Raw genomic sequence first — 26,399 nt, 5'->3', positions numbered from 1 at the left:
ATGGCGGCGATGAAGGTGCTGACCGGTACCGGCCTGTTGCTGGCTCTCTGTGCTCTCGGCCTGCTTGCCATGGCTATCTGCACCGATTACTGGTACGAGACCGATGCCCGGCGGCACCGGGACCGCTGCAAGAACTACGCGAACAAGAGGAATGATCCCGGCTTCATCTATATCCCAAGCCAGAACCTACCCCTCCGCCAGGCTCCCCGGCAGCTGCTGGCCAGGGCCCGCAGCTACTTCCTCGCTTCAGCCCCGCTCGACTCTCACTGCAGCCGCCAGTTCAACTCCACCATCCTGGGCCTCTGGAGAAAGTGTCATCGCCAGGGCTTCGACCAGGACACCGAGGAGCTCATCTTCAAAGGTGAGAGCCACCGGGGCTGGCCGGGGGTCTCCCTGAGGGTGGAGTTGGGGGGGTGTGAGACTGGGTGAGAGTCTCCCAGAGAGACGGGATAGGATTGACAGACAGCTCAGAAATTGAGAGACTTGGAGCTCCAAGAGAGAGGAATGTCTTTTTGGGGTGGTGGGCAAGTGTCTGGGGTTGAAATGCTGTTTGGTACAAACAGTTAGGTTAGGAACACTTAGGGTTCTGTGGTTCAGAGGTTGGGTTAGGGTTCTGATCCTGTAAATGTGAGCTTGACATCAGGTTGTTTGGAGACAATGAACTTTGGGGTCTGCTGTTGGAGTGTTGTCAGCTGGAGCTCCAAGTTAAGTGGGGTGTGTATTCACGGGGAACTGGGTTCGGTGGGGTGAATTTGTCTGTGTTTGTCAGTTGTATTTGGCAGGCTGCTGTTCTGGGTGTAGGCATTTGCTGAAAGGCAGGATTATGGATCCAGGGACGGCGCTGTCCAAGGTGCTGAACATTGTTATATAAGATGTTAGAGAATCTTCTGAACGAGAGAACCGTAGCTCCTGGGATTGTGATGTACAAATCTGTGCTCTAATCGGTGTTAGAGTATGCCGTGAAATTTAAAAATAACTGTGAGGCTGTTAACAATCAGATTAATGGAGAAAGCAGGCATCGTGGACGCAGTAAATTATAGATTAATATGCGGGGAATGAGGGAGATGAGACACCCACAGGCTGCTAGACTTCAAAACATTCAGCAAATATCAATCAATCAATCAATCAAAGGGTCTTCGACTGTGGTTAGGTGTGGGGACCAGAGACAGGGGTAGGTGGCAGTCATGCAGTAAATAGTGCCTTCTCTCCTTCCAGTCAAGCCTTGTTTACCAGAAAATCATTTGAGTCACATGCAGGCTGAAGTTAGAAGAGCTTTCTAATCAGTCTGCATTGGAATTTGTCCTGCTTTCTACTCATTGAAGAATTGTAATAGTGAATTGTAAATCTTACTTTTAATGGAAGGTTTCTCACAAAGGCTCTGAGTTGGGAGGGTTGCACAATCAGATAACTTGATTTCCACTTTAAATACTAATTATTTTCTCAATAAATTCCACAGAAAATACACCACTGCTAGCCATACCAGTCATAATCCATTTGATCCAGCTCTATGCATGTACATGGCTTCCTATGGAGAAGTGTTGTTCTACGTTTGTGCATGTGCACCCATGCCTTCCTGCTTGTGTCTATGTATGTGTCATATACAGGTTAAGATCATACAACTATTGTCATACTAACATAGGGGTGAAGCGTATATGCAGAGGCAGGTGTTCAATGAATTTTGTGTTGGTCTTCATTAGAAATGCTACACGTAGCATCCTGGAAATAGCTGTAAATCAGGAATTGAAAAGGAGGGAGGAACTCAAGAAAATTCCAATCTCCAGGGAAGTAGCTCTGAGTAAGTTGTTGAACTATGAGTAGACACACCCCCAAGCCCTGATGGACTTTATCCTACAGTCTTAAAACAAGTAACTAGTGAGATTGTTGATTCCATGGATTTAGTGTTCAAAAGCTAATTAGATTCAAGAAATGTTCCTTTAGATTGTAAAATAATAAATTTAATCCTCCTTTTCCACAAAGGGAGGGAGGCAGAAAGCAGGAAACTAGAGGACAATCAGCTCAACATCTGCCATAGTGAAAATTTTACAAGTTACTATTAAAGATGTATAACAGAGATAAGTTCAAGATAATTAGACAAAGCCAACATGGTTTTGTCAAAGGGAGATCATATTGAACTAACTTTTTGGAGTTCTTTGAAGAAGAGACTTGAGCTGTGGATAAAGGGAAACCAGCAGATATATTGTATTTAGATTTCTAGAAGGCATATTTTATGGTGCTACACCAAACGTTATTGTGGAAATTGAAAGCTCGGGAGTAGCATAATGGCATGGATTGATGATGGAATTGCTAACAGGAAGCAGAGAGTAGGAATGAATGGGTCTTTTCAGGCTGGCAGGATGTCACAAATGATGTGCCACAAGGATCAGTGCTGGCGCCTGACCTCTTTACAATTTAAACAAACGATTTTGGATGAAGGGATCAAAGGCATGGTCGATAAATTAGCGTGACACAAAGATAGGTAGAAAAGTAAGTTTGAAAAGGACATAAGGAACCTGCAAAGGGATATAGATTGGTTCAGTGAGTGGGCAAAGATTTGTCAAATGGAGTACAATGTCGGAAAACATGAAATTGTCCATTTAGGCAGGAAGAATAAAATAGAAGCATGTTATCTAAATGGTGAGCTCAGAGATGTAGAGAGATCTGGGCATCCTACTGCATGGTTTGATTTGATTTATTATTGTCACATGTAGCTAGGTACAGTTAAAAGTTTGTTTTGTGTGCAGTACAGGCAGATCATACCATACAAAGTACATAGGGATATTAGAACTTAGTGCGGAATACAATGTTACGGCTGCAGAAAAGGTGAATCAGGCCTGGACGATTGTAGTATCTTCAGATCTGCAAGTAGATTTAAGTAAACATTGTTAGTAATTTTAACAGATATAGAATTGAGGATTAAAAGAGCAGAATGATTATAAAATATGTAAGAATAAGATCTGGGGCTGGTACAGCAAGTAATCAGGAAAGCAAATGGAACGTGATGGTTTATTGTAAGGGGAATTGAATACAAATGGAGGTTATGCTCCACTTATATAGGGCACTGGGGAGACCACATGTGGTCTCTGTGGCATCCAGCTGGAGGTGGCGGAAATGATGGCTTTGGATGCAGAGGCTGGGGGGATGGAAAATGAGGACCAGGGCACCCTAGTGAAGGGACGGGGTGAGGGATGAAGTGCAAAATTAATAGGAAACAGCTGAGGGCCTTGTCAACCGCAGGAGTGGGAATCCTCAGTTGAGGAAGAAGGTGAACATTTCTGAGGATCCCCCCGCTCCCCTGCAGAAGATGGCATCATCAGATCAGATGTAACGGAAGCAGGAAAACTGGGAGAACAGAATAAATCTTTATAAGAAGCAGGGTGTTAGGATGTATAGTTGCAGTAACTGTGGAAGTCAGTTGGTTTGTAGTGGGTATCGGTGGCCAGCCTATCCCCAGAAATGGAAAAAGAGGTGTAAAGGAATAGTAGTGAGGAGTCAGAAGTGGATCAGGCGAAGGTGAGAGTGGGGTGGAAATTGAAAGTGAAATTGCCAAATGTTCCCAATTCTGAACAAGAGGGGGAGGTAGCACCAATGATGTCATTGATGTGCCAGAGAAAGAGGAACATTCCATGTACCCCACAAAGAGATAGGCATCATTGGTGCCCAAGCAGTTTCCCTTGGCCACATCTTTGATCTGAAGAAAGTGGGAGGAATTAAACAAGAGATTCTTCAAAGAGATGACAAGCTCAGCCAGGCAGAGGAGGGTGGTGGCAGATGGGGACAGTTCATGCCTTTTTTCCAGGAAGAAGCAGAAAGCTCAGAAACCATCCTGTGGGGGATTGACATGTAAAGGTATTGCATATCCTTGCTGAAGAGGAGGTGGCTGGTGTCCATGAAAAGGAAACTGATGTAATGGTGGATGCATGTGAGGAGGGACAAGGTTCATAGATTTGTACGCGCGCAGAAAAGGCCTTTCAGCTCATTGAGTCTGCACCGACTTTACTGCCACTAAAAGTGTGCTAATCCCAATTTTCTCCACTTGTCCCATATCCTTGAATATTATGATATTTGAAGTACTCATCCAAATATCTTTTAAAGGTTGTAAAGTTTGCAGCCTCCACTACCTTCCCAGGGAGTGCATTCCAGATTCCCACCACCTGCTGAGTGAAAATGTGTTTTCCCAAAGCACCTCTGAATCTCCTGCCCCTTACACCTAAAACTATGCCATCTCATGATTGACCCCTCAACTAAAGAGAACAGCTGCTCTCTATTCACCCTGTCCATACCTCTCATGATCTTATAGACCTCAAGACTGTTCCCCCCTCAGTCTTCTCTGCTCCAAAGAAAACAATCCAAGCCTATCTAGTCTCCTTGTAGCTCAATTTCTCCATCCTAAGCAACATCCTGGTGAACCTCCTCTATCCTATCTAATGCTGTCACATACTTCCTGTAGTGAGGTGACCAGACTGCACACAGTATTCCAGTTACAGCATGAACAACGTTCAGTATAACTCCAACATTACCTTCTAGCTCTTATACTCTATTCTACGACTGATGAAATCAAGTGTCCCATATGCCACCTTAACTATCCTATTCATGTGCTCTGCCAACTTCAGGGATCTGTGAATAATTACTCCAAGATCCCTCTGTTCCTCTAAGCTATCCAGTGCCCTGCCATTCATTAAATACTCCCTCATCTTGTTTCTGGTTCCAAAGTGCATCACCTTGTACTTACCAGGGTTAAATACCATCTGCCACTGGTCTGCCCATCTGACCAATCCATCTATATCTTCCTGTAACATCTTCTTCACTATTAACCACTCTACCAATGTTGGTATCGTCTGCAAATTTGCTTAACATTACCCCAACATTTTCATCTATATCACTTATTGTATATGAAACAAGAAGGGTCCCAGTGCTGATCCTTCTGGTACACCAGCCTCCAGTCACTCAAACAGCCTTCTACCACTACCTAATATTCTTGAGTAGATTTGTAGCTCGGGTTGTGGATGCTGTGGTTGGTTTGCTCGCCGAGCTGGTTCATTAGTTCGCAGACATTTCATTAACCTGCTGGGTAACATCATCAGTGCAGCCTCCAATGAAGTGCTGTTGTATTTTTCCACCTGCTATTTAAATTCTGGGGTCCATTGGAGTTGATTACCTAATTTCTGGTTTTTCTTCGCAGTGGTGTATATATAGAGTTTAATTCTACGTATTTATTGATGGCCTTCTTGGTGGAGAACCAGGCCTCTAGGAATTCCGATGCTTATCTCTGTTTAAATCATAGAATCTTTATAGTGTGGAAACAGGCCCTTTGGCCCAACAAGTCCACACTGACCCTTGGAGCATCCTACCCACACCCATCCCCCTATAACCCACCTAAGCTACACATCCCTGAATACTACAGGCAATTTAGCATGGCCTATCCACCTAACCCACACATCTTTGGACTGTGGGAGGAAACCGGAGTACCCAGAGGAAACTCACGCAGACACGGGGAAAACATGCAAACTCCACACAGACAGTCACCCAAGGGTGGAATTGAACCCAGGTCCCTGGCGTTGTGAGGCAGCAGTGCTAACCACTGATCCACCCTGCTGTCCACGGTGGCTCAGTGGTTAGCTTGTCCTAGGATCCTGACGTTGTCCCAATTGAACTGGTGGTTCTCCTTGTCTGTACGTAAAGACGAGTGAGTATTAGTCATGTCTTTTTAGTTGGTGTTCATGTATTCTTGTAGCCAGTTTTCTTCCTGTCTGGCAATGTAATGTTTGTCGCAGTCCATGCATGCAACTAACAACAAAAAGACACAACCAATACTCACTCGTCTCCATACATGCAGACAAGGAGAGTCACCAGTTCGATTGGGACAACGTCAGGATCCTAGGACAAGCCAAACAGAGATAAGCATGGGAATTTCTAGAGGCTTGGTTCTCCACCAAGAAGGCCATCAATAAACACATAGAATTAGACCCTGTATATACACCACCATGAAGGAAATCTGGAAATGAGGTAATCAAGTCCAACAGACCCCAGAGTTTAAATAACTAGTGGGAAAATACAACAACGCTTCATCGGAGGCTGCACTGATGATGTTACCTAGCAGGGTAATGAAATGTCTGCAAACTAATAACCAGCTCAGTGAGCAAAATCAACCATAGCTTCTACCACCACCCTTTGTGTTCTATTACTAAGCCAGTTTCTGATCCATTTTGCCAAGTTTCCCTCAATTCCATGTGCTTTAACTTTTTCAAACAGTCTCCCATGTGGAATTGTGTCTAAAGCTTTGCGAAAATCCATATGAATTACATCAACTGAACTTAGCTTATCCACAGACTCGATCACATTTTCAAAATAATTCTAACAAATTTGTTAGGCAGGACTTCCTTCTGACAAAGCCATGCCATCCCTAATTATCCCGTGCCTTTTCAAGTGGATATTAATTTGTTCCTTCAGAATTTTCTCCAATAGTTTCCCTACCATTAATGTGAGGCTCCCTTCCAGAGTGAAGACCGAAGAGAAGTATTTATTTAACACCTTTCCAATATCCTGTGATGTCACACACCAGTTTTCCCCTTGGTCCTTAATGGGCCTTACTGTTTCCCTGGTTAACCTCTTCTCTTTAAGGTATTTATAAAATATCTTGTGATTTTCCTTAATCCTGTTCTCAAGTCCTTTCTCATGCCCCCTGTTACTGTTCTAATTGCTTAGGAGAGAAAAAAATTTGAGTTGAGGTAGGAAGAGATGTGTTCCATGGGGCAGGAGCAGGCAAACAAAATGGAGCTATCCAGGCAGACCTGTTTCTGAATTTTGGGAAGAAGGTAGAAGCGAGCTGTGCCAGGCTGGGGGACTATGAGCTTGAAGCAGTGGAGGGGAGGTCACCAGATGAAATGAGGTTATTGACCATTGTGGACACAATGGTCTAGTGTTCCATGATGGGGTCATGGTCCAAGGGGAGATAAGGAGGAGATGTCTGAGAGCTGGCGCTCAGCCTCTGCAACATAGAGGTCAGTCCGCCAGACAACAGCAGCACCACCCTTGTCGACAGGCTTAATTACAAAGTCAGGATTGGAACTGAGAGCACAGGGTGCTCAGAGGGAGATAGTTTTGAATAGGTGAGGGGACAGAGAAATTGAGGTAAGAAATATCAACTTTACTTTTTGTTTAAAAGAGTAAAGATGGCTTTACAATCAATTTAAAAGAGTAGAGGAAGCTCTACTCTGTATCTAATGCTGTGCTTGTCCTGTTCTGTGAGTCTTCGATAGTGGCTGTGTAATGGGGGCTTTACTTGCAGTTTCAAACAGCAGAGGGAGCTTTATGTTCAGTTTAACATTGTACAGGGTGCTTTATAATCAGTTTAAAATAGTGGAGGAGCTTTACTCTGTATCTAACTAAATACTGTACCTGTCTAGGAGTATTTGATGGTGGACAGTGTAGCGGAGCTTAACTATGTATTTAAACCCATGCTGTACCTGCTTTGTGAGTGTTCAATAGGACCATGTAGAGTAAACTTTGCTCTGTATCTAACCGCATGCTATATGGAGAATCATCAAATCCCTACTGTCCAGATAGAGGCCATTTGGCCCATTGGGTCTACAGCAACCCTCTGAAGAGCATCCCTCCCAGAACCACACCCCTCCTCACCCTACCTAGAGATAGAGATGTACAGCACAGAAACAGACCCTTTATTCCAACTCATCCGTGCTGACCAGATATCCTGGATAAATCTAGTCCCATTTGCTAGCATTTGGCCCATATCCCTCTAAACCCTTCCTATTCATATACCCATCCAGATGCCTTTTAAATGTTGTAATCGTACCAGCCTCCACCACTTCCTCTGGCAGCTGATTCCATACATGCACCATCCTCTGCGTGAAAATGTTTCTCCTTAGGTCCCTTTAAAATCTTTCCCCTCTCACCTTAAACCAATGCCCTCTAGTTTTTGACTCCCCCACCCTGGGGAAAAGACCTTGTTTATTTACCCTATCCATGTCCCTCATGATTTTATAAACCTCAATAAGGTCAGTGCTCAGCGTACAATGCTCCAGGAAAAACTGCCCCAGCTGATTCAGCCTCTCCCTCTATCTCAAACCTTCCAACTCTGCCAAATTCCTTGTTAATCTTTTCTGAACACGTTCAAGTTTCACAACGTTCTTCCTATTGCAGGGAGACCGGAATTCTCACAGTATTCCAAAAGTGGCTTAACCAATGACCTGTACAGTTGCAACATGACTCCCAACTCCTATACTCAGTACACTGACCAAAAGGCAAGTGTACCAAATGCCTTCTTCACTATCTTATCTACGTGCGACTCCACTTTCAAGGAACTGTGAACCAAGGTCTCCTTGTTCAGCAGCACTCCCCAGGATATTACCATTAAGTGAATGCGATTCCCTTGGCTAATCCACCTAATTTGCACATCATTGGACTGTGGGAGGAAACCAGAATACCCTGAGGAAACCCACACAGACATAGGGAGAATGTGAAACTCCACACAGACAGTCACCCAAGACTAGAATTGAACCTGGGTCCCTGGAGCTGTGAGGCAGCAGTGCTAACCACTGTGCCACCTACCTGCCCTGGGAATCTTTGATTGGGAGAGTGAAAAAGGAACTTTCTTTTCAGTTTAAAGAGTAGAGTGAAGTTTGAAACATAGAAACATGGAAGGTAGGAGCAAGAGGAGGCCATTCGGCTCTTTGAGCCTGCTCCGCCATTCATCACGATCATGGCTGATCGTCCAACTAAATAGACTAATCCTGCTTTCTCCCTATAACCTTTGATCCCATTTGACCCAAGTGCTATACTTAGTCGTCTCTTAAATACATTCAATGTTTTGGCATCAACTACTTTCTGTGGTAATGAATTCCACAGGCTCACCACTGTCTGGGTGAAGAAATGTCTCCTCAACTCCGTCCTAAATCGTCTACCCCGAATCCTCATACCGTGACCCCTGCTTCTGGGCACACCCACCTTCGGGAACATGCCCCCTGCATCTACCCTGTCCAGTCCTGTTAGAATTTTGTAAGTTTCTATGAGATCGCCCCTTATTCGCCTGAACTCCAGCGAAAACAATTTTAACCTAGATAATCTCTCCTCCTATGTCAGTCCGGCCATCCCCAGATTCAGCCTGGTGAAACTTCACCGTACTCCCTTGAGAGCAAGAGCTTCCTTCCTCAGAAAAGGAGACCAAAACTGCACACAATATTCCAAGTGTGGTCTCACCAAGGCCCTGTATAACTGCAACAACACATCCCTGCTCCTGTACTCAAAACCTCTCACAATGAAGGCCAACATACCATTTGCCTTCTTTACCGTCTGCTGCACTTGCATGCTCACCTTCAGCGACTGGTGTACAAGGACACTCAGGTCCCACTGCCCACTCTCCTCTCCAAATTTACAGCCATTCAGGTAATAATCTGCCTTCTTGTTTTTGCTTCCAAACTGAATGAGCTCAAATTTATCCAAATTATACTGAATCTGCCATTGATTTGCGCACTCACCCAACCTGTCCCGATCATGCTGAAGGATCTCTGCATCCTCATCATAGTTCACCTTCCCACCCAACTTTGCACAGGAATTAACCCTGTCTTGTCTCTATCCTGGGAGACTTTGATTCAGACAGTATCAAGGTAGCTTTATTTTCAGTTCAAAAGTGTAGAGGAATTTTCATTTTCAATTTTAAAAACTTGAGGGAGCTTAACTCTGTATCTAGCCTTGTGCTGTAACTGTCCTAAGAGTGTTTGATGGCAACAGTGTAGCAGGAGATTTGCTTTCAGTTTAAGAGTTGACAGTGCTTTACTTTGGGTTTAAAAGTAGAGGAGGCTTTACTCTGTATCTAACCCCATCTTGTCCCTGTTCCGTTAATGTTTGATGTGGATAGTGTAGTGGAAGCTTTGCTATCAGTTTAAAAGAATTGAAGGAGTTTTTTTTCAGTTTAAAAGATTAGAGGAAGCTTTAATTTCAGTTTAAAGAGCAGAGTTAGTTTTTACTTTCAGCTTAAAAGAGTAGAGAGAGTAGTACTCTGTTTCTAACTCAGCGCTGTCCCTGTCCTGGGCCTGATGAATGTGTTTAGTCTATAGGTGGATTTTCTCTGTTTATTTTTTACTTGCTTATGGAGTGTTTGTTTACTCAGTGCGGCCTGACCTTCACCCTATACGTATTCTGTGGAGTGTCTAGTGATGGAAGCTTGATTGGAGAAGAACTGAGAGGGCTTTTATGTTCACGGAAGCTGCTGGGAGAGCAAGGGTGCAGGGAGTTTGATAGCTGTATCTAATCCATGCTGCACCTTGGCCTTGATTCAGTCCCAGCTGCTTCTCATGTAATCACCCAACACCCAGACCCCTGAAGCAAGGGGAGTTGCAATACCATCGGGTTACATAATTATTGGAACAGTGAGCCCCAGGCATTGCCGGAACAAGGAGCATTGAGAGTTTTTTGACGTTCGGTGTAATATACAGTACTGTAGGCTGAGGTTCAGTGTAATATACAGTACTGCAGACTGAGGTTCAGAGTAATAGAGAGTATGGCAGACTGAATGGCGGTCTAACAATTAGGAATGAGTGGATTTGTTACTCATTTTCGCTGTCTGTGCAGCGAGCTTCCTGATAGAATGTGTTGTTAGTGGCTGTGGTTTAAGTCTGGAGAATTGAAAGTGTGATGATTGCAGTCTGAAGGGGCTCACGTTGTGGTGTTGAATGTAAAAACATCAACACCAGCTCACCCTGGGCCTGTCAACACTGAAGCCTGAATGAAGCTAGACCCAGCAGGGAGGAAAGGCCTCCGACAACTGGTGGAGACCTGGGGTAAGGCGTGACTGGAAAATGCCCAGGGACAAGAGGATGGAAGCAGAAAAGAGTTTACTGAAAGCAGAACTATACATGCAAAATGCCAGACTAGAATGCTGCAATAGACCATGGTTTTACTATATTGGAAAGCAGAAACGAAAGCTGGCTGCTGCTCTAAGATGTCACTCTGTCTTATATGCGACAGTTGTCTGGGTATTGCAAGAAAGTAACAATGCCTTTCCTGAAGAGATACTGAATTGATGTGTCCGCACTGTGGCTATTTGATGGTAGAATCGATTATATAGCTTTCTGGGCAGACAGAGTCAATGGCCTACGAACAGATGGTTAAAATGCCAGTAATACTTGCAGTGAGTGGGCGTGTTATGTTAGTTGCACAGTGTAGACCAGCAGTGGCTCTGAAATTGTATGTTTGTGTTACAGGTGTTGTACAACGATGTATCCCTGTGAAGTATCACTACTCCTCCTCAACAGTCCCACGAAACCTTCCGGTCAATTTAACCATGACCATTCGGCAGGACGAATGGCATGCTTTACGTAAGTACAAGGAAAAGAGGATCAGGACCACCGTTCAGAGTAATAGAGAGTACTGCAAGCTGAGGTTCAGGGTAATAGAGAGCACTTCAGGCTGAGTTTCAGAGCAATAGAGAGTACTGCAGGCTGAGGCTCAGAACAATAGAGAGTACTGCAGGCTGAGGTTCACAGTAATAGAGTACTGCAGGCTGAGGTTCAGAGCAATAGGGAGTACTGCAGGCTGAGGTTCACAGTAATAGACCGTACTGCAGGCTGAGGTTCAGAGTACTCTAGATGTGTTTCAGAATAATAAAGCAGATAATGATAATAATAGACTGTGATGCTCTCAGCTGATGCTATTATTGGACAAATCAGAACCCACAGGAACCTGGTATGATTCTTTATATTTGGATTTGTACAGTTTTAACATAATGGTCTCTTGCTGAAACATAAAGTCAAAATGCTGCAGATTTTGCTCTAACAAGAAAATAAATTTTTATTAACAAGAAAAGCTAAGATTGGAAAAAACAAGCCATCCACTTTTCACACAAATTCAAAAATTTTTAAACACGCAGTAAAAGTATTACCCAATATATAGCCCAAAACACTGCTTTTAAAATTGAAAATAAACAAACCAGCTTTTATACAGTGCCCAAAAAAAGCACTCATACAGCTCTCACACCAAAGTCCTGGTTTCTAAAAGTCACACACAACATCGCCATTTAGACTGGAACTGCAGATAGCTTCTTCCTGGAGCTATTATACACCTGAGATTAAATGTACTTAGTTTTAAGTAACCACTTCAGGGTTTTATCCCAACACTCCTGGTCTGGGATTAACACTAATCCCCCAATCTAAGGTAATTTAATTTACTATATATCCTTCCTTTCTCAGGAGCACAGGTTTTACTTCATAAGATTACTCAAAGTAAAAACTGATTACCAGAAGTCACCTTCTCTAAGCTATTCGTGTTTCCCTTATGGTTCAGAAAAACAAGCTCCAGAGATCTATAACCAACCTTGAGGCCCCATTATTTACCCTGCTACATTGTAAAACAAACTAAACTAAACAAATGTCCCCGTTTATGGTACACAAAACCCATTTACTCTGAGGGCCAGGTTTGAAAGAAATCGCCATGCTACAGAAATATTTGGAAATTAATTGTTAATTTCAGATGCACAGAAAATCCATAATGTGTCATCTTTAAAAAATAGGAAACCCAAACTTAAAATAAATAATATTAATATATATAATTTGTAAATCCTACAATTTAGTCGCACACCCCTCCAAAGAAAAAATGAAAATAAATTTTAAATAGGCATTTTTGTTATTCATCAAAAGTTATCTTATTGCTAATTCTACCTATTACTAACCCTGGTTACATGTCAATATTAATTATACACTAAATCACATAGCAATCATTGATACACTACACAATGTCTCTCACATATGCACTCTCAATAAAGCCTCCGCAATGACATTTTCTTTTCCAGACACATGAACGATTTTCAAATTATACAGTTGAAGAATTAAGCTCCATCGAATTAATCGTAAGTTCTTGTCCCAACATCTTTCTAAGTAATTCAAAGGATTATGCTCCGTATAAATAACAGTTTTGTCCATATTATTGGTAATGTATGTTTCAAAATGATGTTGAGCCATCACAAGACTCAATGTCTCTTTCTCAACATTTGAATACTTTAGTTGATTTGCGGTCAGCTTCTGTAGAAAAATAACTGACAAATCATTCAATCCTCATCTCGTCATATTGCAGTAAAACAGACCCCACACACTGACATCACTGGCATCAAAAGCTAATTAAATGGCTTTGTATAATTTAGCATTGGGCTGTCTTTAGTACAGCTTCTAATTTTTCCAAGGCAGTTTGACACTGTTATGTATGTTCAAATGTTTTGCCTTTTACAAAGTTTGTTAACAATACAATGACAGTGCTGAAATGCAGAATAAACATGAAAGAACCCACAGGGTGCCTACATGGTGTAAAATCTCGATTTAGGCATGGGATGTCCAAAATAGCCTCTAATTTTGTTTATCTAAGTGCTACTTGGCCTTATCCCATTGTATGGCCCAGATACACTATCTTGGAATTGGCAAGTTCACTCTTCGCTGAATTCACAGCAAATTGGCTTTCCAAAGTCGATCAAACAGTTCAGTCAAATGGTGTCAACATTCTCGCCAGGTTTGACTAAAAACAACCAAATAGTCAATGTAAACAAAACGATTGCTAAGTCTGAAGAAGGGTCACTGGATCCGAAAAGTTAACTCTGCTTTCTCTCCACAGATGCTGCCAGACCTGCTGAGTTTCTCCAACAATTTCTGTTGCATTTCAGATTTCCAGCATCGCAATTCTTTGTTTTATTTTACAATTGCTGAGTCCTTTGATTATTGCTTACCCATTGAAATATTGCTGATGCATTTTACATTCCAAACAGCATGACTTTGTACTGATTAACTCTATCTGGTGTATCATAAGCCAAGATTTCTGTAGCTTTCTCTGTTACCAATATCCATTTAGCAAGTCAATTTTTGTGACAAACCAGGCGTGTCCAATTTGTTCGACACATCCTCCAGTCATGGTGTAGGATATGAGTCCACTCTTGTTACCACATTGACGATAATCATGCAGAATCTTTGTGATCCATCCTGTTTTGGCACTACCACAATTGATGGTATCTAGTTACTTTGGCTCAGTTCAATAATGTCATTGTTCATCATAAACTTAATCTCTTTCCTCACCTGAGCTAATCTCTCTAGATTGAGTCAGTATAGGTGTTGCTTTATAGGAAATGTATCTCTACATCAAAATTGTGAACAGCCAAAACCACTTTTCCAGGCCTATTCTCACAAATAATTCTGTAATAGTCTTCATAGGTCACCTTGATAATTTTTTGGAAGATAAGAATTTTTAATCCTTTAAGTACCTCAGTGTATTCCAATTTGTTTGTTGGAAAGTTAATTTCTGAATTCTCCATTTTGGACTAATCTCGTATTACACTTATGTTTCTATTTCTCTCCCTACTTCCTTCACTATACCTTTCTCCCAGCCATCATCCTTATATAATCTTTTCATCATGTTAATATGACATACTCACTGACTCTTCTTCTGTCTGGGGTACTCACTACATCATTCACATCATTGAATCTCTTCTTCATTTGATGAGGCTCAGTGAATATTGCTTTTAATGGTTCCCCAGAGGCAGTAACAACACTAATCCCTTGCCTCCTGCAGCAACATTTCAAACTTTGGCCTTTCTGTGTCCTCTAATTTTCATTGTTTGTTCAGCTTCTTTCAGATGTCTTTGAGCCAACTTACATATATTAATCATTTTCTCTCTGAAACGTGAGACGAAGGTTGGAAATTTTGTTTCTGAGATTTGATTTATTAACTTTAAATAAATAGTCCTCTTACGTCACATCCATATATTAGTTCAAAAGAACTGAATGCTGTGGAGTCATTCAGAGCATCCCTAATAGCAAATAGTAACAAAGGAATTCCCTTATCCTTATCATTAGGACACTCTTAGCAATAAGACTGAATCATAGTCTTCAAACTTTGATGCCATAGTCTCCAAACTTTGATTATGGATGAAACACAAAAAGTGTGAATTGTTTAATTTGTAAACAAGACATTATTTCCTTAGCTGTCTAAAATACTTACAGATCAAGGCTCAAATTTTATCTTTTTGGATATATATATAAAACATTGAACTTTTGTAGTCATTTTTTCTAAAGGCATTGCTACAGAAAAGCTTGTTGAAACATCCATAATTGGTGAATGACACTGTTTCCCATTCCTGGTTTTAGGTGGAGGTCATACACAATCTGTTAAGACTTTGCTAAATGGTTCTTTGAAAGCTGGTATTGGAATTAAAAGTGCAGATTTAATTGATTGTTGCGGTTTCCTCATTACCTGACATGTTATGGCATTTCTGGCATTTTTGTGTAATCATGGCCAATAAAAGTGCTTTCATATTTTAGACTGTGTTTTCCTAATTCCTAAGTGATGTGCCATTCGAATTTTGAGAGTCATTCATCAAATGTTGCTCCGGTACTCAGATAGGACTACCAGCTGATGAACCATAGCCCTTTCCTCACCGGTTGGTGTTTGAGGTGGTCTCCATTTCTTCATTAAGAATTTGTTTTTCAAGTAATAACACACAGGTATCCTTTTTGATTCAGTTTCTGAGTAAGCTGTTTCATATAACTCATTCAATTTCAAATCTGTTTGTTGCATTTCTGTTCATGGATATGGACTAAATATGTCAGCCTCATTTTCTCCACCTTCACTCTTTTTAATTAAAAATTTTCAAAGTTTGTATCCAATAACTGACTTTACAAATCATCTCCCTTTTTCATAGACTCTTTTTTTCTTCCTGTGTAGTTCAATGGGCCTCAGGTCTAGTCACATCACAGTCAGGAAACAATCCAGGATATTCCTTCTGTAACATTTCAGTTTCTGTTACCTCCACTGGTTGTTCTGTGACCCTTGGTGAAGCCAACATTTTTGAACCAGCCAGATAATTTCCTAAGGGAAAATTATTTCTGTCTATAGGAATTTGAAAGATTCACATAATCCCTACAGTATGGAAGCAGGCCATTTGGTGCAGTGAGTCCACACTGACCCTCTGAAGAGCATCCCACCCAGACTCACCATGCCCACTCTACCCCATAACCCTGCCATTCCTTTGGCTAATCCACCTAACCGACACATTCCTGAACACTGTGGGCAATTTAGCATGGCCAGTCCCACCTAATCTGCACAGGTTTGGACTGTGGGAGGAAACCGGAGCAGCCGGAAGAAACCCCTGCAGACATGGGGAGGATGTGTGAACTCCACACAGACAGTCACCTGAGGGTGGAATCAAACCCAGGTCCCTGGCACTATGAGGCTGCAATGCTAACCACTGAGCCACTCTGCTGCCCCTGCTCATTTCATGAGTTTCTAAGTCACTCTTTAATCCAACTCTATAATGGGATTGGTGTATAGCTCCAATTAGTATTTTATTTCTCATCAACCCCTCAGGAAGACACGTGCCATAATAGCCAGCATCAGAGACTGACTTATTCCAGTGTCTCTCTGTATTTTTATTGGTTTACCAGCTTGATTTGAACCATAAGGAAAACCTTCTATTTTAAGATAAAATATTCAGAACTTCCCAGTCTGATTCTCCCTTGACAAATCATTTTCATGACTATTCTGTCCATCTTAGTACATTCCAAGGAAACATGTTCTCTTTGTATTACTACTACAGTTTTTGTATCTACTTCCTTTCCTGATGCCACCTTACCTGAAGACTTCTGAGGTTTTCCTATCAACTGACATGTTTTACAAATCCGCACTACACTTTTATGAAATCTTGGTTGTCTCTACTTCTTCATCAGAATCATGTTCATGATGTAACAACATTCTGAAACTCCTTCAGCCTCAATGTCAATGTGAGCTGCCTGCACTCTCTTAATTAACTTTGGATCTGCTTCCTGAGTCTCAATTAATGAAGACGTGTCTCACACCTCTTTTGAACTATCCTCATTCTTGGATAATGTTTCAGCTGTTTGTGGTATTGCTATGACCTCTGGTGATGGATTTTGTTTGCATGATGCTCTAGTCACTATACATTACCGAAAAAAGTTTTGGAACCCATTCCTGCAACTTTCTGTTTCTTTAACCTAAACTTGACATTCCGTAATTAAAGGTGAAGATATAGGTTTCAATCCTACCAAATCAATTCCATCCACGAGTCATTTTTTTAACTATCCCAACAACTGCCAATCCAGATGATAAATCTCACTCCAGTTGGACTCTGTGTAATGAAACTGGGATATACTCTCTACCTATCTAATTTACCAACACATTGGCTTTCATCGAATCCTCTGAATGGAAAGCATTCAGAGTGTTTGAATAGCCCAGTATCCTGTAGTACAGTTATGGACTTAGATTCTTCCCTTGAAGAGAAAGGAACTATTTTTCTTTTTGACAAAAATCCTTCATATCTCTCACCTACCCCATGTACTTCTGCACTCATGACAGTGTCTACCTCTGGTTTCTTAGTTACAGTTAAACAGACAATCTGATCTATGTATGAGGTGGGGGGTGGGGGCTTATTCCTTTTGCGTTTCCTTTTCGGACTCATTCTTACAAACTCCAATAAGTCCCAAGGATTTTTCTTTCAACTTCCAGCATTCTGAGCAAATGTGTCACACCTTGCTACTGTGGAACCTTGGCTTCCAAGTTTCACCTCCACCCCTTCCAATTTGAGAGGACACCCTGAAGCATTCCCAGCTATTCATTCCTTAGCTTGACCACTTGCCTTATTTTCACCCTCGCATTTTCAATCCCTCTCAAATTTCTGAGGAAAAAAGGTTTCATTTTATGGATTAACTCATAATCATCAACCATTATTGTTACCTGCCTAGCGATTGCAAACCGTTGGTCCTCAAGGTAATATTTAAATTCCTCCAGGCAAAGAATCTCTCTAAGAACTTTATACATGGTTTCAGTTCCTAATGCTCATATCCATCTGTCAAAATTCTTTTAACTCTTTTGAATTCAGTGTAGTTTTGCCCCAGCTATTTCCTTAAATTTAGAATCTTTGCCCAACACCTCAGCTAGTACAGTTTTCTTCAAAGCAATGTCCACTGACAGCAAAGCAGAAATCTCCTGTCAACTTACTCTGCAATATCCAGTTCTCTTTTGCTCAATTCATTTGCCTAGCTTTTTTCTCAAATGACGTAAGAATCCCTCCACAGCCTTTTCCTCAAAATTTAGTAGGTCCTGTGTAAACATAAGCACTTCATGACTGGACTTCAAATTATGACTCAGATTCTCCCTAACAATGGCTGCAGCAGCAACTGAGCAAGAGGGTAACTAGAGAAAGGGTTAGCCTACTCAAGGACAAAGGAGGGAAGTTATGCGAGGAGTCAGAGAAAATGAGTGAGATTCTTATTGAGTACTTTGCGTCAGTATTCACTGAGGAGAGGGACATAATGGATGTTGAGGTTAGGGATAGATGTTTAATTACTTTAAGTCAAGTCAGCATAAGGAGGGAGGAAGTGTTGGGTATTCTAAAAGGCATTAGGGTGGACAAGTCCCCAGGTCCGGATGGGATCTATGCCAAGTTACTGAGGGAAGTGAAAGAGGAAATAGCTGGGGCCTTAACAGATATCTTTGCAGCATCCTTGAGCACGGGTGAGGTCCCGGAGGACTGGAGAATTGCTAATGTTGTTCCCTTGTTTAAGAAGGGTAGCAAGGATAATCCAGGTAATTATAGACTGGTGAGCCTGACGTCAGTGGTGGGGAAGCTGCTGGAGAAGATACTGAGGGATAGGATCTATTTACATTTGGAAGAAAATGGGTTGATTAGTGATAGGCAGCATAGTTTTGTGCAGGGAAGGTCATGTCTTACCAACTTGATAGAATTCTTTGAGGAAGTGACAAAGTTGATAGATGAGGGAAGGGCTGTAGATGTCATACACATGGACTTCAGTAAGGCGTTTGATAAGGTTCCTCATGGTAGGCTGATGGAGAAAGTGAAGTTGCATGGGGTCCGGGGTGTACTAGCTAGATGGATAGAGAACTGGCTGAGGAACTGGCTGGGCAACAGGAGACAGAGAGTTGTAGTAGAAGGGAGTTTCTCAAAGTGAAGAACTGTGACCAGTGGTGTTCCACAGGGATCCGTGTTGGGACCACTGTTGTTTGTGATATATATAAATGATCTGGAGGAAGGTATAGATGGTCTGATTAGTAAGTTTGCAGATGACACTAAGATTGGTGGAGTAGCAGATAGTGCTCAAGGTGAGAGGGGAAAAGTTTAAAGGAGATATGCATGGAAAGTTCTTTACGCAGAGGGTGGTGGGTGCCTGGAACGTGTTGCCAGCGGAGGTGGTAGAGGCGGGCACGATAGCATCAGTTAAGATGTATCTAGACAGATACATGAATGGGCAGGGAGCAGTGGGATACAGATCCTTGGAAAATAGGTGACAGGTTTAGATAGGGGATCTGGATTGGCGCAGGCTTGGATGGCTGAAGGGCCTGTTCCTGTGCTGTAATTTTCTTTGTTCTTTGTTTCAATTGTATCATTTTAAGCTGATATTCTGATTCTTTTTCTCCTGTTTCCCTTAACAACTGTAACTCTAGTGTTCTCATTTACACTATTCATTGTCTTTTTCTGCTATCTTTGTGTCTTTTCGTTCTCATTCGAATTCAACCTTTATTTGTCATTCTCTCCTCATGCTCAAGCTCCTTTAATCATAATTGAATATTGTGTGAATCCAATCTTTCCCTACCCTGACTATACCTGGCCTTTCTTGTGCTTGCTCTAAATCCAAGTACTGTGATAGTACCTCAGTTATCTTTATCTTCTTAGCTCTGTGCTAATCTGACACTGTCTTGGTCTTCCTTTCCCTGGGTGTTTTCACTTGTTTGCAGGAAGAGCAGAGTAACTGGTTCACAATTAAAAAGGTGACTCTTTCAATAGAAGTCATAGCTTACTGCTGAAGGAAAAAAAAACAGATTTCTTCAGATTGAAAGTGTTTCTTTCTCTACAGAGAACAGAGCTCCTGTGCAAGCAGAGAACTGATGGTTTCTTACTGTGTTGATGACAGCCCCAAGGCTTTTGTCATCAATAACTGGTCACTAGTTCACAGACCAATGAGCTACTTGTTGCTGGCTAAATCTCTATTTGTACACAGCCCTTAGCTCCACCTCAACTGCAAACTAAACTTCAACTACAGCTCGAACCTGCAGCTGTGTAAACAGCGCTTCCAATGAATGTCAGGTTTCTTGCTTTTAAAAATTGCAGCAATCCCAAAAGAATCCTTGGTTTTAAAGTAGATTTTTTCTCATTTCAGACCATAATCAAAAATGTCAAAGAATAAAAAGACACATTGTATATTTTGTTAACATGTGATGCCAAATTCATGTAATCAAGTCCTCTTATTAAGTAATCCAGGTAGTCTAAGGTTCTTGATCAGATTTGTAGCTCGGGTTGTGGATGCTGTGGTTGGTTCGCTCGCCAAGCTGGTTCGTTAGTTCACAGACATTTCATTACCCTGCTGGGTAACATTGTCAGTGCAGCCTCTGATGAAGCGCTGTTGTGTTTTCCCACCTGGTATTTAAACTCTGGGGTCTGTTGGAATTGGTTACCTTATTTCTGGTTTTTCTTCGCAGTGGTGTATGTATAGGGTCTAATTCTACATGTTTATTGATGGCCTTCTTGGTGGAGAACCAAGCCTCTAGAAATTCCCATGCTTGTCTCTGTTTGGCCTGTCCTAGGATCCTAATGTTGTCCCAATCGAACTGGTGGCTCTCCTTATCCATGTGAATGGAGACGAGTAAGTACTGGTCATAGATAACAAGGTGTAGAGCTGGATGAACGCAGCAGGCCAGGCAGCATCAGAGGAGCAGGAAAGCTGATGTTTCGGGTCTGGACCCATCTTCAGAAATGGGGGAGGGGAAGGGGACTCTGAAATAAATAGCAAGAGAGGGAGGCGATGATGGAAGGAGCAGATAGGTGCAGAGAAGACAGACAGGTCAAGGAGGCGGAGATGGATCTAGTAAAGCTGAGTGTAGGTAGGGAGTTGGGATGGGTGTTGGTCAATTGAGGGAAGACGGACAAGTCAAGGAGGCGGGGATGAGGCTAGTAGGTAGGAGGTGGGGGTGGGGGTTGGTCAGTGGGGTGGGAGGAGCAGATAGGTGGGAGAAAGGATGGATAGATCAAGGAGACGGGGACTAGCTGGGCTGGTCTTGGGATAAAGTTGGGGTTGGGGAGATTTTGAAGCTTGTGAAGTCCACATTGAGACCATTGGGCTGCAGGGTTCCCAGATGTCCTCATTTTTCAAGGACTGCAATTTCCCCTCCACAGTGGTCCAAAGCACCCTCAACCACATCTCTTGCATTTCCTGCAACTTACACCCCCTCCCCACAATAACAACAAAGACAGAATTACCCTTGTCCTCACATATTAACCTCCATTCACCATTAACATCCAGATTCAACGCATCATCCTCCGCCACCTGCAATCTGACCCCACTACCAAGGACATTTTTCGCTCCCAATCCTTATCTGCCTTCCGGAGGGACCCCTCTCTCCATGATTCTCTCATCCGCTCCACACTCCCCACTAGCCCCACCACCCCTGGCACTTTTCCATGCAACCACAGGAAGTGCTACACCTGCCTCTACACCTCCCCCCTCACCCCCATCCCAGGGCCTAAGAAAACCTTTCACATTAAACCTGCACATCTGCTAATGTGGTATATTGTATCCACTGTTCCCGTTGTGGCCTCCTCTTCATTGGGGAAACCAAGCGGAGGCTTGGAGACAGCTTTGTGGAACACCTACACTCGGTTCGTGACAAACAACTGCATCTCCCAGTCGCGAACCACTTCAACTTCCCCTCCCACTCCCTGGACAACATGTCCATCCTGGGCCTCCTCCAGTGTCACAACGATGCCACCCAGAAACTGGAGGAACAGCACCTCATATTTCGCTTGGGAACCCTGCAGCCCAATGGTCTCTATGTGGACTTCACAAGCTTCAAAATCTCCCCACCCCCGACTTCATCCCAAGACCAGTCCAGCTAGTCCCCGCCTCCTTGACCTGTCCGTCTTTTCTCCCACTTATCCGCTCCTCCCACCTCACTGACCAACCCCCACCCCCACCTCCTACCTACTAGCCTCATTCCCCCCCTCCTTGACCTGTCCATCTTCCCTCAACTAACCAACCCCCATCCTAACTCCCTACCTACACTCACTTTTATTGGCTCCATCCCCACCTCCATGACCTGTCTGTATTCTCTCCACCTATCTGCTCCTTTATCCACCTTCCATCATTGCCTCCTCCTTTCTCTATTTATTTGAGTCCCCTTCCCCTTCCCCTTCCCCTCCCCCATTTCTGAAGAAGGGTCCAAACCCGAAACGTCAGCTTTCCTGCTCCTCTGATGCTGCCTGGCCTGCTGTGTTCATCCAGCGCTACACCTTGTTATCTCAGACTCCAGCATCGGCAGTTCCTACTATCTCTAAGTACTGGTCATGTCTTTTTGTTGCTCGTTGGTGTTCATGTATTCTTGTGGCCAGTTTCTTTCCTGTCTGCCAATGTAATATTTGTCGCAGTCTTTCTGACACACCAACTTATAAACAACACCCTCACCGGCATCAAATTCACCTGGAAAGAAAAGAGCGAACAGCTTCCATTTCTGGACGTCATGGTAGAACGCTGGACCAATGGGGAATGTCTGACAAAGGCACACAGAAAGGCCACACACACGGATCAAGTCTTGAATTTCAACAGCAACCACTCCAACACCCACAAATGGGGTTGCGTAAAAACATTATTTAAAGGAGCAACAACACACTGCAGCAACCTGGAACTATGCCAAAACGAAGAAGAATACCTCCACCAAGTATTTAAAAACAACAGATACCCAAACAGCTGGGTCCGACGATGCCTATCACACAAACAACAGGAAGATACAGTATGTCCTGACACACTCATCACGTTACCATACATCAAGAACATATCCGAACTGACCACAAGACTCCTATGATTATTGGGCTTCAGAGTGGCATATAAACCTATGTCAACACTACACCAACTGCTAACTCAAATCAAAGACCACTTACCCACAATGGACCGAACGAACGTGATATAGAAGGTCCGACGCAAAGACTGCGAAAAACATTACGTTGACAGACAGGAAGGAAACTGGCCACAAGAATACATGAACACCAACTAGCAACAAAAGGACAGACCAATACTCACTCGTCTCCATTCACATGGATAAGGGGAACCACCAGTTCGATTGGGACAACATTAGGATCCTAGGACAGGCCATATAGAGACAAGCGTGGGAATTTCTGGAGGCTGGGTTCTCCACCAAGAAGGCCGTCAATAAACATGTAGAATTAGACTCTATATATACACCACTGCGAAGAAAAACCAGAAATAAGGTAACCAATTCCAACAGACCCCAGAGTTTAAATAACAGGCGGGAGAACGCAACAGCGCTTCATCAGAGGCTGCACTGATGACATTACCCAGCAGGGTAATGAAATGTCTGCGAGCTAACGAACCAGCTCGGCGAGCGAACCAACCACAGCAATCAAGATAGTCATTGCTATTGCTCTCTATCTAACCCTATGCTGTCCATGCCTTGGGAATGTTTTTTGGGGACGGAGTAGAGAGAGCTTCACTCTCTATCTAACCATGTGCTGTCCCTGCCCTGGGTGTGTTTCGTGGGACGCGGTAAAGGGAGCTGTACTCGGTGTCTAAATTGATTTCGCTGTTTATTCTGTTCAAATTATTTTGGAGTTAGTTTCTTGATTTGCTTCTCTCTCTGATTCAAGCTCTGCTTTCTCCTGGTCCCAGATCTGCGACGGATGACAGCAGGGTTTATTGGAATGGCAGTTTCTATCATTCTGTTTGGCTGGATCATTGGGATTCTAGGCTGCTGTAAGGATCATGATCTGATGCAGTATGTGGCTGGCCTGCTCTTTCTCATGGGAGGTAAGACAGTCAGTGCCCGTTGTCTGAATTCAGCACCTCCACAGCCCCTTCTGTCAATTCATAAAGAAACGGTGCTGATGGCTTTACCCAGTCTTTCCATCTAAGGACGATATAAACACACTGACGGCTGAGAGTCTCTCTCTCTCTTCCCCAGTCCATACACTGATTGCCCTCTCAATCTTCGCCAGTTCGTACAGTGATCCCTCACATCCTCTCACAGCCACCAACTGCCCTCTCTCACTCCATCCCTGTCCATCCACTGACTGTCCTCTCACTCCTTCCCAGTCCGTACACTGATTGCCCTCTCTCTCCGCCCCCCAGTCCGTACACTGATTGCCCTCTCTCTCTGCCCCCAAGTCCGTACACTGATTGCCCTTTCTCTCTGCCCCCAGTCCGTACACTGCCCTCCCTCACCACCCGCCAGTCCATACACTGATTGCCCTCTCTCTCTGCCCCCCAGTCCATACACTGACTGCTTGCACCCTCCAGTCCATACATTGACCACCCACCTGCTCCTCCCCAATCCGTACACTGACTACCTCTCGCTCTTCCCCAGTTCTTTCAGTGATCGCCCTCTCACTGCCACGCAGACTGCCTGCCCTTTCTCTGATGCTCTTTTGACCCCCAGTCCGTATATTGGCTGCTCGCTCCCCCCAGTTCGTACACTGACTATCCATGCTCTCCCTGGCGGTACATTGACCACTCCTCCCTCCCTCCCTACTGCCTGTCAAGTCCCTAGCAGTGTTTTTACCGACTGTCTGACAGCATGCCGAGTGAGCTCCTACAGTGGAGGCAATTGATAATGCAAACGCAAGTTGGCTTTTTCTGAAGAAGGGTCTAGGCCCGAAACGTCGGCCTTCCTGCTCCTCTGGTGCTGCTTGGCCTGCTGTGTTCATCCAGCTCTACACCTTGTTGTCACAAGTTGGCTGTATTGCACTTTGGAATTCTTGTACTCTTGAACATGCCTTTCCAGTGTAGTCTTTCCTTTTGATCTATCAATTCTGGAGGTAAGCTGCATCTGAGGGACCCAGCAGCAGATGAGCTGAGACAGTATTATTCTCTTGGAAGTAGTTGGTCTCAATGATCCCGCGGAGATTTGGCCACAGCTTTATCCTGGGATCATGTACCACACTGAAAGTGCAAACTGTTTGCAGGGACGGCACATCGCCAGTACCTTAAGAGCAATCTTGATTGCGAAGATCTAAGGCAGTGACTTCAGTCTTCTTGAATGCTTTGTAAGAACAGTTAAGTCAGACAAGCAATAAAACAATTCCAGGTCAGAAGTACATTTAGTGATTGTGTGGAATCTGAGATCTTTATGAAAGATGTCACTGAGGGCTAGAATCTAGATGAGAAATATCAATTCTGTTCTTCCTTTCCCATCAGGAACCTGCTGCATTATCTCCCTCTGTACTTGTGTAGCCGGAATTAATTTTGAACTTTCCCGTTTTCCTCGGCACATGTACGGACTGCCCGAGGATATCAGCCACGGCTACGGCTGGTCCATGTTCTGTGCATGGGGAGGACTAGGACTCACACTGTTAGCAGGCTTCCTCTGTACTCTGGCCCCCTCCCTCAGCAACCCTCACACAGTCGTACACAAACCACGGGCAGAGAATGGGACAATGTGACAGACGTCGCTGCCATACTGTTTAACATTCGTGGGTTCAACGAGATGTTCAGAGGTCTGAGGGAGCAAGTCAGCCAAACGATGAAATGGCAGAGTCACCAGGAGCTGCATTACGACCCTGGGCAGGGTGCTGAGAATTGCTTAAACACTTAAACATCAAGTCTACACAAAGCAGTTTTGTTGAATGTATTTAATAGAATGACTTGTGATAATGCTGTGTTCGTACATTGAAGTCGATTTACGAAAAAAAAATCCTAAAAATCTTGCAAAAACAGTTTTCTTTCTGTCAATGCATCGAGGTCTTTTCTCCCCCAAGTTTATTATATACAACTTTGATACTACCTATCATTTCAGCGTCCCAGCCAACTTGTAGAGTTAAAAAAAACAGAAGACTCGCTTGTACATTTAGTACATGGTGTCTCCTCCCGTCCCAGAATGTAACCAGCAGCAGATTCGAAGGAAAGTGCTGAGGTCAGCAAATGTGGGAAGGTTAAAGGCACCTGTTTTTTCAGCTACAGACTCTATTTTGTAAAGTGGCTGTGACTGGCTGTGTATTGCCTCTGCATCCATTTTTATAAAACAATTAAACATTTTTCAATTGTACAGAATGTCACTGCTGTAAATTGCTTTGAATATGATTGAACTTTTATTTCTTCCCTTTTTTGGTTAAATCTTCAAAACTGGTGCAAGCACCTATTTCCAGCTTATTGTTGGAAATGCATTTTATAACTGAAAGAGACAAACAAGCCAATAGACAGATTTCTGGGCGACATCTCTTCCCACTCCCGGTCGAACCAGAGACAGTTCAAAGCATCCAGGTCGAGTGACTGTGGAGTTTATACAATGCATTATACCAGGAAGAGACAAGGAACTGTAGCCTTCCAGGTTACAGTCTCAGTCTGTCTTGATTATCAGTCAGTATGCCAGGTATTTAATTCTGT

At 43.3% G+C, this 26,399-nt stretch overlaps 1 protein-coding gene across 1 annotated transcript; it reads left to right on the top strand.

The window, feature by feature from the left end:
* LOC109920456 (transmembrane protein 178B) lies at window positions 1-25,573 on the top strand. Its single transcript, XM_020520489.2, has 4 exons — window positions 1-361; window positions 11,217-11,330; window positions 23,691-23,828; window positions 25,215-25,573. Exons 1-4 carry the CDS (start codon window positions 1-3, stop codon window positions 25,457-25,459), a joined length of 858 nt encoding a protein of 285 aa, XP_020376078.1. The 3' UTR covers window positions 25,460-25,573.
* Window positions 25,574-26,399: the final 826 nt, after the last annotated feature.

The sequence above is a fragment of the Rhincodon typus genome, chromosome 17 (assembly GCF_021869965.1).
Source record: "Rhincodon typus isolate 14 chromosome 17, sRhiTyp1.1, whole genome shotgun sequence".
Taxonomy (NCBI): domain Eukaryota; kingdom Metazoa; phylum Chordata; class Chondrichthyes; order Orectolobiformes; family Rhincodontidae; genus Rhincodon; species Rhincodon typus.
The sequence above is the reverse complement of the archived record's forward strand: the minus strand, read 5'-3'. Positions and strand labels throughout refer to the sequence as shown.